Source organism: Pseudomicrostroma glucosiphilum, assembly GCF_003144135.1.
Source record: "Pseudomicrostroma glucosiphilum strain MCA 4718 unplaced genomic scaffold BCV69scaffold_6, whole genome shotgun sequence".
Classification (NCBI taxonomy): Eukaryota; Fungi; Basidiomycota; class Exobasidiomycetes; order Microstromatales; family Microstromataceae; genus Microstroma; species Microstroma glucosiphilum.
The window spans coordinates 367,825-384,241 of record NW_020289918.1 but is presented as its reverse complement, the minus strand read 5'-3'; the positions used below and the strand labels follow the sequence as shown (position 1 = coordinate 384,241).

The 16,417-nt window shown below is 56.4% G+C and overlaps 7 protein-coding genes across 7 annotated transcripts; 5 read left to right on the top strand and 2 right to left on the bottom strand.

The window, feature by feature from the left end:
• Window positions 1–95: 95 nt before the first annotated feature.
• Window positions 96–1,821, top strand: BCV69DRAFT_248331 (hypothetical protein; the record flags this gene model as incomplete). The annotated part of the gene is made up of 2 exons (XM_025490288.1): window positions 96–1,139; window positions 1,228–1,821. 2 exons carry the CDS (start codon window positions 96–98, stop codon window positions 1,819–1,821), a joined length of 1,638 nt encoding a protein of 545 aa, XP_025348173.1.
• A 198-nt stretch (window positions 1,822–2,019) lies between these two features.
• On the bottom strand, window positions 2,020–4,104 carry BCV69DRAFT_298804 (hypothetical protein; the record flags this gene model as incomplete). Its single annotated transcript, XM_025494256.1, has 3 exons — window positions 2,020–3,134; window positions 3,225–3,516; window positions 3,613–4,104. 3 exons carry the CDS (start codon window positions 4,102–4,104, stop codon window positions 2,020–2,022), a joined length of 1,899 nt encoding a protein of 632 aa, XP_025348172.1.
• Window positions 4,105–4,876: 772 nt separating this feature from the next.
• On the top strand, window positions 4,877–6,716 carry BCV69DRAFT_181493 (acid protease). Its single transcript, XM_025489571.1, has 6 exons — window positions 4,877–5,197; window positions 5,296–5,385; window positions 5,479–5,728; window positions 5,800–6,128; window positions 6,208–6,441; window positions 6,536–6,716. The coding sequence occupies exons 1-6, from the start codon at window positions 5,000–5,002 to the stop codon at window positions 6,617–6,619; spliced, it is 1,185 nt and encodes a 394-aa protein (XP_025348171.1). The 5' UTR covers window positions 4,877–4,999; the 3' UTR covers window positions 6,620–6,716.
• Window positions 6,717–7,064: 348 nt separating this feature from the next.
• Window positions 7,065–8,552, top strand: BCV69DRAFT_282513 (hypothetical protein). Its single transcript, XM_025492387.1, has 3 exons — window positions 7,065–7,338; window positions 7,493–7,763; window positions 7,895–8,552. The coding sequence occupies exons 1-3, from the start codon at window positions 7,294–7,296 to the stop codon at window positions 8,239–8,241; spliced, it is 663 nt and encodes a 220-aa protein (XP_025348170.1). The 5' UTR covers window positions 7,065–7,293; the 3' UTR covers window positions 8,242–8,552.
• BCV69DRAFT_282512 (DUF89-domain-containing protein) lies at window positions 8,506–10,425 on the bottom strand. Its single transcript, XM_025492386.1, has 3 exons — window positions 10,273–10,425; window positions 9,837–10,155; window positions 8,506–9,743 (listed from the first exon to the last, which is right to left on the bottom strand). The coding sequence occupies exons 1-3, from the start codon at window positions 10,378–10,380 to the stop codon at window positions 8,680–8,682; spliced, it is 1,491 nt and encodes a 496-aa protein (XP_025348169.1). The 5' UTR covers window positions 10,381–10,425; the 3' UTR covers window positions 8,506–8,679.
• A 475-nt stretch (window positions 10,426–10,900) lies between these two features.
• BCV69DRAFT_287314 (B-cell receptor-associated 31-like protein) lies at window positions 10,901–11,817 on the top strand (the record flags this gene model as incomplete). Its single annotated transcript, XM_025493558.1, has 4 exons — window positions 10,901–10,919; window positions 11,036–11,143; window positions 11,250–11,469; window positions 11,565–11,817. 4 exons carry the CDS (start codon window positions 10,901–10,903, stop codon window positions 11,815–11,817), a joined length of 600 nt encoding a protein of 199 aa, XP_025348168.1.
• Window positions 11,818–12,467: 650 nt separating this feature from the next.
• BCV69DRAFT_298800 (hypothetical protein) lies at window positions 12,468–16,016 on the top strand (the record flags this gene model as incomplete). Its single annotated transcript, XM_025494255.1, has 1 exon — window positions 12,468–16,016. The coding sequence occupies one exon, from the start codon at window positions 12,468–12,470 to the stop codon at window positions 16,014–16,016; it is 3,549 nt and encodes a 1,182-aa protein (XP_025348167.1).
• Window positions 16,017–16,417: the final 401 nt, after the last annotated feature.

Genomic DNA, 16,417 nt, shown 5'->3' with positions numbered 1-16,417 from the left:
CTACCTCTAACCCTGCGAATCAGAATGACTGGAACCCCACGCCGGGTAAACTACCCGAGTCTGGTAATGAGCCTGTGCTGCTGCTTCGCTCTGAGATGAAGAAGCATGGAGAGTGCAAAAGCCCACCTTCAGAGGGAGGCAATGTACTCTATGTCATGGGAATGAAGTCCCTCCGTATCGAGGACAATCGAGGTATCGCCCATGCTTCACATCTAGCTCAAGAGAGGAAGAAGGCGGGTGGGAAAGGAGCGGGCAACTTGATTGTCATCTTCTTCATCTCTCCAACTGACTGGAAGATGCATGACCGTGGACCGAGGAGAATCGACTTCGTGCTTAGGAACCTGCGAGAAATCAAGAAGCAGCTCGACGAGCTCAATATCCCCCTGATGGTGTACACCTCTCCTTCGCGGAAAGACATGCCAAAGACACTCATCGATTTCGCCAAGCAATGGGATGTCAAGGAGATTGTGGGCAATGTCGAATACGAAGTTGACGAGTGCTGGCGGGATGTGGCTATCCTCAAAGCGGCGGGAGAAGCGGGGCTGTATGCCACTTTCCTAGAGGATACGTACGTTGTGCCTGCTTTCCACCTAGAGACCAAGACTGGACACCAGTATGCCGTTTTCAGCCCTTGGAACCGGGCATGGACTGCCCATATCGAGAAGAATATGCATCTGATCGATGAGTCGCCCTCGCCTGAAGCGAACGACAAGGGCATTCGCACCGGAAAGCTAGGTAACCTTTTCGATCGACAGGGCGAAGGTTTTGGCATTCCAGAATACGTCGAGGGCTACGAGTGCAAGGATGCAGAGTACATGCGTAAACTCTGGCCTGCAGGATCTCACTCTGCCCGAAAAGTTCTGTCGAACTTTGTGAGGGGTAAAGGAGGGGAGAGTGCATTTGAGGACCGAGCTTCCGAATTGGGACACAAGCAGGTTGCGCCTGATTCGAAAGACTCGAGGCTGAATCGGTACGGCATTGGACGTAACTTGTGCTCGGAGAATGGCACATCGAGGTTGTCGCCGTACCTGGCTGCGGGTGTCATCTCGCCCAGGGCTTGCTTGCGAGCAACGATGGAGGTGGATAAGAACAAGTTCAAGGTGGGCCGATCGACGGGTACCGAGACGTGGAACACAGAGGTGAGCAGACCGTGGTCGACACCCGCTTAGAAGGGACATCGACGCCGATGCTAACGATACTCCTCTGCTCCCTTGCTTACCATCACAGATCAGCTTCCGTGACTTCTACGCGCACGTCCTAGCCGCCTTTCCCCGCGTTTGCATGAACCACTTCTTCGTTCAAAAATACGAACGAGTCTGTTGGGAGTACGATGACTCCCTCTTCCAAGCCTGGACTGAAGGTCGTACTGGCTACCCATTGGTAGATGCCGCTATGCGCCAAGCATCCCAGCAGGGTTACATGCACAACCGTGGTCGTATGACCGTAGCTTCCTTTCTGAGTAAGCACCTCATGCTCGATTGGAGAAAAGGAGAGCGTTGGTTCAATCAGAATCTCATCGATCAAGACTTTGCAAGCAATAATGCCGGGTGGGCCTGGAGCTCCTCGTGCGGGGTTGATCCACAACCTTATTTCCGAATCTTCAACCCTACTTCTCAATCGGAAAAGTGTGACCCAAAGGGAGAGTATATCAAGCACTATGTCCCCGAATTGAGATCATTGGAGGGAGCAGCGGTACATAATCCATTTGAGAGATTGAGTAAAGGGGAATTTGAGAAGTTGGGATACCCGAAGCCGATTGTGGTTCATAAGGAGGCGAGGGAGAGGGCATTGAGGAGATTCAAAGAGCCGGGAAGCACGTAATGGGAGGAAGGCGAGGCGCAGCCTCTCAGACCGTGGACCAGTCCTTTGTACCAGATTCGATCGAAGATACCATCTATCAGACTTGTCGTTTTCATGTGCGACTTCAACATGACGATGATGATGTGATGATAATTGCCTTTGTATTTCACCCTTCCGTCTCCCTCTCACCCACATCGCCATATCTGCAGAGATTTGCACTCACTGTCCCGCAGCCGACGTTGGCGCCGGAGGGCCACCTGCGCTCGCTGCCCCTCGACCGCCCCTTGCACCACCCCTGAACTCTCCCCTACCCCGAGCACCACCAGCTCCTCCTCGTCCTCCTCTGTCCCCACCTCCACCACGAGGTCCACCCCTTCCCCTACCTCGACCTCGGAAGGAAGCCTGCTGTTGCTGCTGTTGCTGTTGCTGTTGCTGTTGGTGCAATGACTTCTTGCTCGTCTGGAGCACAAAGCCATCCTCGTCGACAATGGGAGCCTTCTTGCTAGGAGCAGGAGCAGGAGCGGCAGGCCGCTGCTGCTGCGATCCAGACTTGGCTGCGCCGTTTGCCTTTCCTCCCTTCTGCTCACGAGGGGCGGTAGCTTCAGGCTCGGCTGGCGCTTTTGCCTCCTCACTTGCGGACTGCGAGACTTTGGCTGCTGGAGTGCTTGTGCGCCTTGCGGGCAAGGCTAATCCGCCATTGGCCTCGGACTCAGCAGCAGCGTCGTAGCCGATTCGAGCATTGGAGGAGAGCCCCTCCGTCTTGTCCTCTGAAGAGAGCGAGGAGTTCAAGGTCACGCTGCGAGAATCTTGATCCGGGAAGGCCTGCATGGGGTCACCAAGGTCGTCCTCTCCGCCCTCTACATCTGCCGACCAATCGAACTTTGAAACTTGCACGGCAGGTGAAGCTGGCTTCTCTGATGCCTTTTCGGTCGAAGCAGTTTGATCATCCCCACTTGAATGGACCGCAACCTTCTCTTCGGCCGGCTGTTCCGAGTCGCCATGCAGGCTGGGTGCAGCGCTAGCGACACGACTGACTTCGCTCGACTGCAAGAAGGAGATCTCGCCAGATGCTACTGGGGCCTTGGGAGGGCTTTGCTTGCCATTGACATGAGGAGCGGCCGGGGCGGTTTCCGCTTTGCTTTGTGACGCAGCTGCAGGTGGCTCCACAAGCTCGGGAGCAACGTCGATGGCCTCTTCCGCAGAAGCCTTCTCGTGACTGACCGCCTCATCGCCCTTGTCGGTGCCGCTCTGAGCAGCCGTAGGGACCTTCTCAGAGGGCACGTCGGAGGTGGAAGGGGCGATGACGTGGGAGAGGAGCTCCTTGATTCGAGCGACTGATATACGGTCAAGTGGAGGAGGGGAGGTGGCTGCAATCAGCGGCTGTCTTCATCAAGACCAGTAATACCCTTGACGCTTCTACTCACAGCTCACACCGGCCAATGCCTCCTTGTCGGCCTCTCCGCCCTCGATGGACGACAACAGCTCCTTGACGCTGCCTTCGTTGCTTTGTCCAACCTCTGCGCCAGAATAGAGAGACTGAGAGATGATGTCCTGGTACAATTTGCCTACAGCGGCCGCCTCCTGAGAAGTGATAGAGTCGGTAAAGGCAGGAGAAATCGTTGGAGCAAAGGTAGAGACCTGAATCTGAGGGAGGTGGAGGACAGTGAAGAGGCGTAGGAATTGCTGAAGAAGGGTAAGAGCTGCATCGCCGGTAGCCTGGGATGGAGGTGGTTAGATGGAGGAACAGCAACCGCGGCTGTCAGCTACTGCTTGTTGCTGATAAGGTGCAGCTCTCAAGAGGCAAAGACATACCTCTCCGCTCTTCTTCTCGTGCTCTACCGCCTTTTGAGTCTCTGCCTGCTGGGCTGCGACATTCTCCTGCTCTGCCTGCTTCCAGGCCTTGCCGACTTCATTGAGCTCCTTCATGGCAGCCATGACGCTGTCCTTGCTGGCAATGACTGCCTTTTGGTCCTCGTTGAGAGTCTTTGAGTCTTGAGCTTCATACTGTGCGATCCTCTGTAGCTTCTTGCCGAGTGCCTTGCTTCGCTTTGCCAAGATGCGCTCGGCCGCCGTGAGGGGAGTCGCGGGCTGATCCGTCTTGTCTGCCAGAAGAGCGACGGCGGCTACAGCAGCATTGTTCTCAGCTCGCTCTGCTAGGAGTTCCTCTCGCTGCGACTGGGCTGGAGTAGCGGCAGGTGGAGCTTGGAGCTTGCCATTGGTGAGTGCAGCGTCTCCAGCAGCAGTGCTCTTGTTCTTCTTGTTCTTCTTGGTCGACGCAGCGGGGGTAGCTTTGGCTTCAGACATTGCTGCTGCTGCGAGCCTGAGAATGCGAAGACCTGACAGCAGAATGAGAGAGAAGCTGTAGCAGAAGGGTAGAGGAAGGGGGAAGGTGGCAGTGGTGGTTGTCGAGGTGGGACAGATGTCAGGGCCACGCACCCCCTCTACGAGAAGAACACTGCTCCTCACCACGGCCTCGACCGGCAGACGCCCGAGCCAACGCGCAGCGCCTCGCCCCGCCAAGCCACGCCATTCCCTCTGCGCCTGTGCTTCTCCACCTTTGACGGGGTGACCCCACAAGATCCTCGACGCTCACCTGACGACATGGCCAGATTCAAAGGTGCAAGGTGTCGCTGCTGATCTTCAACAACGTCCAGCTGAGCCGTCTCTGTAAACAATGGTACACTATCATAGAAGATGCCCGTCACAAGCAGTAATCGAGCAAGTCCATTGCACGAGGCGTGACACGACGCCTCTTACTCGACCGCTCCTTTGACCTGCGATATGCTACCCTCAACATCAAGACCTGAACAGTGCGATGAAGGCACGGCTCATCGCATTGGCCGTCGTCCGAGGACAGCTGCAGCAGGCCACGCTACCTGTGGGCCTCGCGGCACCATTTCTGGGTGTTCCATGACACAGCCGTCGATCGACCCATCAGCAGAAGCAGTCTGAAGCGACATGCAGGCTCCTGCTGCTCCTGGCGTCGCAGGAGGTATAGCTAGCTAGACTATGTTCCCACTGACCTATAAGGGTATGCCTGCCGACCATCGCTCTCGTATCCTCCCCTTTCCCCCCTCCCCCACCGAACCTCCTTACCACCATCGTACCGGTCAGACCCCTCACTCCTCACACCTAGCTTATCCTTCTCAAATCTACTCATATCCCCCTTACGCTCCACAACCGGTCAGCAATTCTGATCATGCTCCTCACCTTACCTCTCTCCGTTGCCTTTGTGGGAGGTCTCATTCATCCAGTCATAGCCGCTTTCCTTGAGGCGGGTCACTCCGAACCTCTCTCCATCAATGTCACGAAGCGAGTTACCGGCAGACCTCATCACATGAATGGCACCGAGACGATCGACTTTGGCTCTGTCGGCAGCCACATTCGAAGTATCAAGGTAAGTGGCGTCGATTCGAAGAAGCCCCGCTCCTGGTCGCACAGTCATCGGCTACTTTCTGATGCCGTCGTCTCCTCGCGTCTTCATGCTCTTTGCAGAACAAGTACGCAAGGAACAGAGCCAACATCGACGCCTACCGAGGTGTTTCCAAGCGAGCTGCCACTTCGGTCATACCGCTGAAGGACATTGTGAGTCATCCAAAGAGGTCAGAGATGCACATTTGGCGAGCAACATTGCACCAGCAACAGATCGGCTCACCTTGCAATCTCATTTTACGACAGGCTGAGGGTAGTTATTGGTCAGGAGTCGTCAAAATCGGCGGCAAGTCCCAGAGAGTAGACTTCGACACGGGGTCCGGCAACATTCTTCTCGACGCAGATGCCTATATTCCAAGCTCAACTGCCATCAACACCCACAAGCGCTTTTTCAATGGCTATGGCATCTCCTCTAATGAAGACACCTTCGAAGGGTATATCTATCTGGACACCTTCTCGTCTGGCAAATTGAAGCTTAGCAATGTTTCCATTGGTCGTGAGTTGCTTGTCGCTCGAAATATCGAAACAGTCGCCAGTGCTGACCAGAGGCCCTCTCTGCCTCCGTAGGTATCGAAACAGACGATGAGGTGGTTACCTCGGCAGACGGTATCGTCGGGCTGGCCTACCCACCCCTCAATACTTTTGGAAAGGACAATCCACCGCTATTTGATCTCCTCATGGAGCAGAAGAAGCTTCCTGCCAACAAGTTCGGCTTTGCTCTGTCTGCCGGCTCCCCCGGTGGTACCCTCGATCTCGGTGGGTACGACAAGTCCAAGTACACGGGCACAATCACCTACCATCCCGTCCAGACGAAGACGTTTTGGCAGCTCGAAGGGACCATCAACGGTCAGCATTTCAACAGTATCGTTGACTCTGGAACTACTATGATCCTTGGCGTGAGTGTCACGACAGCTACATGGCACAGGCTTGGACATTCGATGCTTCATCCCTGACCACCTTTTCCCTCGCTTGCAGCCTGTCAGACAGGTGACGAGCTTCTTCGAGAAGATGAAAGAAGTGGAAGTTATCACTCACCAGGAAGAATCGATGACGCTGGGCTTCTACGAGTGCGACAAGTCTCCCAAGGTCACCCTCAAGTTCGGTAAGGCCACTGTCGTCCTGTCGCCCGAGGCTACTCAATTCGGCAAGACGGAGGATGGTCGATGCGTGATGTCTATCGTGGGCACTGAGATTGGCCAAGACGCCTGGGTGAGTAGTGAGATATGGTGGGCAACGCCATCGCCATTGTAGAGCCAGCCTGAGACTGATGTATCGTCCTGCTTGCCCAATCTTACGCCAACAGATCACCGGAGACCCCATCTTCCTCTCCAGCTACGTCGCCTTCAATCGAGACAAGGATGCGGTTGGGTTTGCTAAGCGCAAGTAGGGCACCGAGTCAGGACCTCTTCTGCCTCTGAGCAGCGATTTCTTTTCGTCGCCAAAGTGCCAGAGATCTCCAGCACACCATCTCTTGCGTCACCTTGGTGATCATCAGTCGCTCTTCGATTGAGTAGAGCATTCGTGCCTACACCCATCCCCTTCCCTATTCAACTATGTCCCTTGATTGCCCCTCTTATCCTCATGTATATCCATGTTCTAGTCTCATCTATGCTATATGTTTACCATGCAGAATATGTATGTGCGAGCGAACCCAACACGCGAAGGGCCCTGCTCCGTAGAGGACGATCGCCAGCTCCCAAGGCTACTAATCGCCATGCATGGCAGGGCGGAGGACTTCGGAACGAGGCGAGGCGAGGCGAGGCGCCTGTGTGCGCGGACGCCTTGCGCTGGGCGTGTGGGCGCCTGAGTGCTCGCTCTCTGATCTTCCCGTACCGACTCGACTAATTGGCTGGCTTCCCTTCGTCTGATCCTCGCTCCACTACTACCTCCTCGCTCCCTGAGCTCGCCTAGTCTCGCTCCTCGTTGACGTGAACCTCCTCAGTGTATCTCACGCTTCAGTCTGCTGCTCCTTGCCGGCTTACAGACAAAGTCAGGACCGATATCAAGACAGCTAGACCAGAGCTCGCATCTTCCGATTCCGCTACGATTACCTCGAGCTCGATGGCGCCTAGCACAGTCGTTGTGGACGAGAGCGGGGGAACAAAGGTGAGACCTTAGAGAGAGAGGACATCACTGCGGGCTTCTCGCCCCTTCTGTTCCCTGGTTCAAGGCATGTACCACGTTGAGCGAGCCGCAATTGACCCACCTCCCTCGTCTCGTCTGCCCTCCTCACCCTACCTCTTCGCCCTCTCTCTCACAGCTCCCCATCTATTCCGCCCCCTCCGAACCCCTTCGCGTAATCGAGACTCAAACCCGTCTAGAGCAACACGTCGGTGAAGCTCGTCGTGCCCTCGCCTCCTCTACCGAATCTCTTCGTAAATCAGTACATGAGAATGTTAGCAGTTGGATTGGAGTAGAGAGGAGAGTGGAGAGAAAAGTGTTGGAGATCATCCCGGATGATGAGCCTTTGAGTCCGGGGTTGATCTATGTTGGTGTGGCCACTCTTGCGGGGAGTGTATTTGGACGCTATCGTGAGTGATTGGGGCGCGGAGGGTGAAGGAAGCAAGGAGGGTGCTTGCGGCTCGTACATGGTATTCTGACCCTTCTCTTCCTCCCCATCGGCTGCTTCGACGTATCCACTCGTGCGGTTTGTCCCTTCCAGGCTCCTTCCCCATCCGTTTCCTCTCCCCACCCCTCTTCCTCCTCGGCTCCCTCAACTACTTCCTCCCCAAAACCTCTCACAACCTCTCCCTCTACTACCAACAAGTAGAATCCGCCCATCTCCCTCCAATCATAAAAGAACAGCGGGAGTCCCTGGTCAAGAGTGCTAAGAGCTTGTGGAGACAGGCGGATGATAAGGCTCATGTGGCTGCTAGAAAGGTAGAGGGCGGGTGGAAGGGAGGATTGGAAAAGGTGCAGGAGGGGACCGGATTGAAGATTGCGCCGACGAGGGAGGTAGTGGTGGAGCATAGGGCACCACCGGGGACGAAGGAGGCGAGGCAGACCTGAGAGGATTGAAGAGGGAGAAAAGAGGAGGGGGGCCCAGCATAGGGGACAGCGGATTGGATCTGGCACCTCCTTGTCACTTGCACGATCGATAGCCATGGCCATCGTTCCCCTCGGAGCGAGAAGGCATTGTCACCTCGGTCTTGTACCAGAGCGCAGAGCAGAGCAATACACAAGACGACCCAACCCAAATGTTCGCCTACAGAATCATTTCGTCAGAGACTGGAGGCGAGCAATTGCCAGAGCATGCATGCAGAGCAGTCGTATCAAGCAAGCGAGGAGACAAAGAGAAGAATGCAAATCGTATTTACCGCACACCTGTGCAAGACCAGCTGAATGGCATTGCACGATTTCGTGAGACAGAAGAGACAGAGTGGTCATCTCACCTGGCCCAGCTGAAAACCCCCCTCTGCCTGCCTTGCTTCCCTGAGTCGCACGAGTTTACTTCGTCTTTGTCCCCTCGCTAAGACCAATGAAGGCGTACCGTCCACTAATACGCCATCCTTCCTCGTCCTTGTCGAGCTTCTTGGTCACCTCTTCCGGCACGCCCACCACCACGTCACTCTTGATTGTCCTGATAGAAACAACAGGAGGTGCTCCCTCTTCACTGCTCATAGGTCCGATGGCCACATCAAAGGGCGTCTGTGAAGGTGCCTGACAATCGTAGGTGAGCTTACGATGGTTGAGATCTCCCTTGAAGATGACTAGGTCGGAATCGGCTAGATGTTGGAAGAGATCAGGAGCCTCAGAGGGGAGAGACCAGAAGGTGTAGCCGGTGCACCAGAAGGGGTGTTGCTCGTACACCCATTGACCCGTCTGCTCGTAGGATTTCCAGCGCTTTGCCATGGCACGCAGAGAGGCCAGCTCAGCATCCGAAGCATTGGGGAAGAGGGAACCGTACATCATACTGTTCAATAGCCAAGACCAATCCTTGTGCGTCACGTCGGAGACGAACCAGGCGAAGCGCTTGCCGTGGAAGTGAATCTCGTTGGCAATTCCACTCTGGATCAGCCAGTCGGCGTAGACGCAGTCACAGTAGAGCTCGAAGCCGGCATTGTCGAGGACAAAGTCGATTCTACCGCCCTTGACAGTGTGGAGGTGGTCCCAAATCTTGTCGAGGTCATTGCAGAGAATGTTCTTCTCCGTCTCAGCCAGATGCTCACCTCCAGTAGACTGAAGGCTCTTGATGTCCTCCTCGGTCATGTTGATCAAGAGGGACAAATCGGTGGCGTTACCCCACAAACAGACCTGGGTCAGCTCATGGAAGACGAGCTTGGCAGCCTTGAGCTTCTCCTCTTCGTTAGCGCCAGCCTCATGGTGGAAGGGGTCGGCGAAGCGGGTGGAGAGCTCAAAGACGGCAGTAGAGGAACGCGAGAAGGTGTCGCACTTTTGACGGAAGAAGACGTCGTAGTCCTTCCAGTAGGTGGAGATGGAGAAGCACTCATGGAGACGACGGTACTTGTAGGCCTCGGCAAAGAGCCAGGGTGCGTTCATGAAGTTCTTGCCTGTAATGGGAAAAGGTAGAAGTGGGGTCCGGTGTCAGTATCATTGTTAGAGGGGTGTGTATGCTGGCGCACCCTCCTCCACTCTCTGCTCACCCTTGAAGAATCTTGCAATCTCCTTGTTCCAAAGTGCGACGTCTCCTTCACCATCGTCCTTGATGACTCGCAGCGTGGCATTGGAATGCAGATCGTCCATGAGCTGTGTCATGCGCTCGATGCATTGCAGGAGGTCTTTAATCTTTCCCTCTTCGTGCTCCTCATTGAGTGTCCTCATGGTGTCGTCAATGGCCTTTCCGAGAATGGTGGGGAGACGCTTTCCCATGGTCTCGTGGGCAAAGGAATACTCATGGTATCCTCGGTAGGCGGGCCAGGGTGGGTTGTTGGGATCCACGCGAGATGGGGTACGCTGGTAGGACTGATAAGGAGAGCAGGCAAAGTGTCACAGATATGTGGATCGGGTGAGTATACGCTTGTCATCTCTCGTCATGGTTGAGGGCCGTATGTTAGCCGTCTCTGCTGCTGTCGCACTCACTGCGAGATCACCGAATCCAGACCTCTTTGGGGGCAAGTTGCCGAGATTGAGGAGGGTCCTCGTTGCGGTCCTTGCGGGGGTGGGTCGTGCCTGATCGGCGTCGGTCATGGCTAGCGGGGTGTGTGGGGTGGGGCAGGGGCGAGGTGTGGAGAGGCAAGAAGTAGGTGAGGGAGGATCGGTAGATGGTTCTGGTAGAAGGCAATGGCAGCGACGGTGGGGAGCAAAGTGCAGCCAAGGTGTGTGTGTGTGTGTGTCTGATCCTTCTGAGCCAACGAGGCCCCACCCGCCATTGCCCTCCCGCCATCCCCAGCCACGATGCAGGGCCCCCCACCTCGCCCCGCGTGGCACCGTCCTTGGCCACGAGGCTCCACCCCGCGTGTGTGTGTGCGTGTGAGGCTGTGTTGCAGCCCGTGCACGCAGACGCGCGTCATCGTACGCCGCCCGCCCTGATGCTTCAGCCCAGGCGCAACTCTCGCGCCCTGTCTGCCTCACCAGCAAAGCCCCCCTTCTTGCACACACATCTTCCGAGTGGAGACAAAGAGACGAATGCTTCCTTCCTAATCCTATCTCCATTCTACCTGCTATCAACACACCCCTCACGCGACCTTGACACCACATCAATACAGCCATGACTCTCTACTATGGACGTGAGTAACCAGGCACTAGTCTTCACTGCCTTCCCCCGTCTAGCTGAGCGCGAAAGACGTGGAAGCACACCTACTGATCTCATCCGCATCACTCACCCCACTGCTCCATCCCGCAGTCGTATTTGGTCTCCTCGTACTCGAGGTGGTCACATTCCTCGTACTCATCATCCCGCTGCCATTTGCATGGAGGAGATCCATGTTCAAGTTCCTCGCTACCAACCCACGTCAGTATCTCTCGCCGTACCTGGTCACTCGACCTTTGACAAGCCTTCTACGCGGTCCAGCTGACTCACTCACCCATTTCATTCGTCATCTTCTCCGACTCTCCAGTGGTTGCAAAGGCACAGTATGCTCTCAAGATCATGTTCATATTCGTAGCAGTCTTGTTCGTAGACGCCGTGCAGCGAATGTGGAAAGTCACTACCGATGGAGAGACCATGAGGGATCAGGCGGGCATGAGGGACTCCAGGACCGAATCTAGCTTCCACGCCAAGAAGTTCTATGCTCAGAGGAACACTTACCTCACTGGATTCACCCTCTTCCTCAGCTTGTAAGTGGAAAAGTCCATTGGCGTGAGGAGGTGCCGAACTTCAGACTGACCCAGTCCTCCTATATCTTGCTGCCCTTCTTCCCTCCCCCTCGCAGGATCCTGTCTCGAACCTACTCCTTGATCACCGAGCTCATTACCACCCAGGAGGAACTTGTAGCTGCAAAGGGTGGATCCTCTTCTGCCTCGTCGGTGTCCAAGGGCGGCGCCTCTTCCTCGGAAGCAGAGAAGCTCAAGGTGCAGCTGGACAACCTCAAGAAGCAGACGGCTCAGCAGCAGACCGAGTACAACCGTCTGGCCGATGAGCTGGCTGCTGCCAAGGGCCAGTCGCAGAGTTCTAGGAGCGATTAAGAGAGGCAAAGGAGGGATGTGCGATGGTAGGGCTGAGATGCAGAGTAGCTAGTCGGGCGGAGGAACAGAAGAGGGAACATCAATGGGGGACAGGAGTCACTGAAGGCTATATTGCGCCTCTGCCACGGGACTGGCCAGACAGCAATGCGGCAGCAGTAGTGAACCAGACTGAAGCTGCTGTGCGGGCCACTGTGTCAGCCTGCTACGAGGGTGTAGACTACACACTCTATGCCCAGGGAATATATTGAAGTAACATGCTTCGGACAAGTGCAAGAGGTCTGAGTCCGATGGTTGAGCTCTGCAGTGATCTTCTCTCCTATCAAGGTCAATGCCAGGGTCAGGCGAGTAGGGGGGGCGGCGCTTTTGCTATTTGCTGCCGTTGCTGCCCTGTCCGTCTGCTTGTCTCTTGACCTGAGTCCCGGTCTCAAATCACACATCATGTCTCACTGCCTGTATAGGGGAATGTTCTAATTCGCTCCATTCCTGACCTACCTTCGTCGCTGGACCTTCCTTCTCTCTTCGAGAAGCTCCTCGTGTCGCTGCGTAGACCTTTCCTTCGAAGGCTGCCTGGGCTCAGATCCGGCTCGATCAGAGCGCAGCAGACTTTAGCTCTTACAAAAGCGACCAGCCGCCTGCCTTGCACCCCAGCCATGCTCACCTCGCAAGGTCTAGCATCGGTCAGCAGCCTTGTCTCTCATCCTGACGATGAAGATAAAGGCGCAAGCTATGAGCAACGTCGTCCTTACGGCTCCTTTTCGAGGGAAGCACAGCCGTCTACAACTGCCGCTGCCGCTGCCGCTGCTGCAGGGCCGGCAAGAGGAGCAGCAGCGGCGGCGTCTTCTTTTCCACTGGCACGGGCGGCAGACGCAGACAAGAAGCGAGGAGGCGGGGAAGAAGGCAGAGGCGCGTCGAAGCAGACCAAGGAAGACGAGGCGCAGGACCATCAAGGCCTTTCAGACGCGGCTCATGCCCCGCACCGCCCTCCTCCACCACTCGAGGCCAAAGTTGGAGCTGCCTTGGTGAACAGACGCAGAGGCACACCTTCTTCCTTCTACCCTCAGCACAACACTCACCTCTCATCAGCCTCTGACTCTCCCGCGAGCCCACGGAAACACTCTCCTTCCTCGCCTCTACCCAACGGGTCAGCAGATTTCAGCCCGGCACCTCCACCTCTTCCAGCACGCGCCAGTCCTTTCCAACGCTTCGTATCCAGTCCTCCGCCCACCAACGGGTACCCACGCAGCAAAGCCTTCAAATATCGTCCAGACACCACAGAGGCAGATTTTGAGTCGGCTCCTCAGTCAAAGGCGGATACAAAGGCCGAGTTTCGCACGTTTGGTCTACGAGGTCTAGCCAAAAGAGCAGCTTCTATAGCTGGCTTCTCCTACCCTTCCCAAGCAGACAGTGACGTCCCTCCGGTCCCGTCCCTTACCGAGCTACCTCGAGGTCTTCTCACTAGGAATAGACGACAGGAGCAGCGTAGCTCCGGTAATTGGATAAGTCCCTCCCCTTCGGGCCTTAGACCCATCACACTAGGTCTTGCTAGCTCAACTTCGGCATCGGGTTACGGCTCCACCTCTCATAGCAGGAGCGCCTCGGTCAGCAGTAGCACTTCTCGTTCTTCGAGGCTCACAGAGGGAAGCAGTGCTCCGCAGACTCGCTCTGCTCCTGCGACTGTAGAGAGTACGCCTCACCAGAGGGCGGAATCGACTTTTGGCACAAGTTCATCGGCACCTGCCCGAGGAACACTTCTACGGTCACCTTGCAAGAGAGAGTCCGGCTCGGTCTTCGATCATCACGAGCGAGATCTTGAAAGTTCCTCTTCGTTCTCTGATTCGTCTTCAGTCTCCTGCTACCAACATCGCAGTCGAGAGGATACCTACGACTCCCCTCCGTCTCTGTGGAAACACCGAGAGTCTATCACCTCGACTGCCGAGCGAAGTTCCGGACCTCCGACTGACTCGGACGACAGTGCGGACAAGCGAGATTCCATAACGTCTGCAACCCGGGGTTCCTCGCTGTACACACCTTCGGCTTTACAGATTGCGCTAGCCATGCCGCCTAAGGCCACTGCCAATGGGCGCGCTGCTGCCGGGACCAAGTCTAAAGCAGAAGCAAAGGGCAAAGCTGAGCCAAAGAAGGACAAGCGAGATAGTACGGCTCCTACACCTTCGAATGGCGATGCAAAGAATGCAAAGCGGCGCAGCATCTCGACGAATACCTCTGGCAGCGGAGGCGCTGCAGAGAGCGAGGACAGTGATGCTGAAGGGTTTGAAGACGCCGAGGGTGGAGCTGGTGAAGAGCGAGAGGACGCCGAGGAGCCTGCTGGAGAAGAGACAGCTGAGGCACCTTCAGAGGAGCCGGGACCTTCAGCGCAGGAGTCGGGTGCCACTGGCTCTCTGCCTGCTGTGGAGACCTTGACTGTCGACCCAACACAAGCTGAGGGCGCTGAGCAATCTGCATCGCCTCTGCCCGAGGCTGATGAGGCTAGCGCAACTACTCCTCTCACTGCCCGTCCACCTCCGCCTCCTCCTCGGCCTGTAGCGGCTGCGTCTCCCAGCACTCCAACGGCGCGTAAGAACTCAACGCCCTCGCTGTGGGACCGGCTGAAGACACCGCAGGAGCGAGCAGCCGAGGCGGCCCTTAAGTCGCCTTCACCCCCGCCTGCTGCTTCTTCAACTGTGACAGCCCCTCAATTACAGCAGCGTCAGCTATCGAGCGGCTCACTCTTGAATTCCCTCACCTCTGCGGCCAACTATGCGGCGAGCTCTGCCGCCTCTCGTGGTTTCAACCTTCCCGAGCGACTAGGCGGTGGTGCTGCAGCTGCAGCTTCTCTCGCCCAAGGACCCCTGGAACGCAAGCGCCTTCCTCGTTACGAAGTCGACGAAGGCAAGATGATGGAGGACCAAATGCGCTTCGCCGAGGCCCGCCATCTCCTCGCCACCTCCACCCAGCTGGAGCAGGTGCGCTCCTTAGGCAAGGACCTGGAGGGTGGGTGGAGGGAGAAGCTCGCAGAAGTCACTGAGCTCCACCTCAAGCTGGAGGACCTGACGGCCAGCGTGAGCGATATTCAAGACGAGAACGAACAATTGCGTACGCAGCTCGCCTCCCTCTCTGAGCAGATTGCCCTGCGTGAAGAAGACTTCGAGGCATTCCAGCGTCTGACGATTGCTCACCAGGAGAGGGAAAAGGAACTGTGGGTCGTCGAATCCCAGGAGGAGAAGGAAAGGCTAGAGTGGAAGGAGAGGGAGGCGGTGAGGATTCTTGCAGAGGAGAGGGCCATCAATGCCCAACTTCGACTGGTACTGCTTGGCTCCCTCAATGGAGCTGCCACCGAGGAAGGTGGTGGTGGCGCATCGAGCAATGCTTCCTCTTCAGGTCTTGTGCGGGACAGTGGATTAATCGAAAAGAACTCATCGCACGACTCTGCAGGCAGCAGTAGGCGCTCAGCCGTCTTTGATGTCGCAGACGGGGATGGCGAGGAGCTGGAGCGCGGCGGGCCTCGTGACCGCGATCCCAGTGGGGGAGAAGAAGGAGCAATCCAGGACGACGTCCTCTTCAACCTCAACCTACCGCATACTGCCAGTGGCGGACGCACCACTCCAGGCGCAGGTGGAGGTGCTGGCGGAAGCGCCGAGACTGGAATGGGTACGGCGAACCGTTCAGCCGTCGCTTCGCTCTTTTCGGACGTGGTACCTCTGGACCAATTGAGGTTGATCCTCAAGATGCCTCCTGCCGAGGAGGAAGAAGCAGCACAGCGAATCCTCTCTGAGGCTCCCCCCTCGGGAGCTGCAGGTATGACTCCTTCTGCTAGTCAGTCTTCCTTGCGAGAGCAGGAGAACAGCACACTCACCACCTCTAGCAGCAATGGCGCCCTCGGTCTCGGCCTCGGCCTCGGCCTTGGCAGTAGCAACAGCAGCAAAGCCACCCACGCCCTCTCCCACCCCTCTGTGCAACAAACCCTCACATCTCAAAAGTCCCTCGCAGACTATCAACTCTCCCAAGCCCTCCAATTGGAAAACCTCTCTATCCGCTCTCAATTGAGAGATGCCAATCGACGCGCGGGGCTAGCAGAGGAAGAGGTCAAGGGGTTGAAAGAAAAAGTGAGGGGGATGGAAGAGGCGGTTAGTGGATTGCTTGAAGGAGGTGGGTTTGCGGGTTTTGGGGGTGCGGGTGCGGGTGCGGGAAAGAGTGGGTAGATGGTGCAGAGGAGGGGAACGGGGGGGGGGGGGGGGGGGGGGGGGGGGGCATATATTCCGTTCCATTACTTTCTTCCTTTCATCTAATGCAATCACTCAAGTCAATCTTACCAGTGACCTAGACCACTTGTACCGATGCACAGCCAGCCAGCCACCCAGCCAGCTAGGGTAGGGCTAGAAAAATAGAATTCGTTTGTATTGTCCTCAACATCGAGTGCTCCCAGCGCAGCGTAGCGCAGTGTGAAAAAGGGTAGCTTTGAGTGTAGGGGGGTGTGCGGAATCGAGTGCCTGTGGGGCAGGCGTAGGGGTACAGTACGCAAAAGGGTAAAGCACCCTTTCTGGTCCCTCTACCCATATCGAGCCAGGCCATTCGTATCTGGCCGGGTGTGCCCTACCCTGCC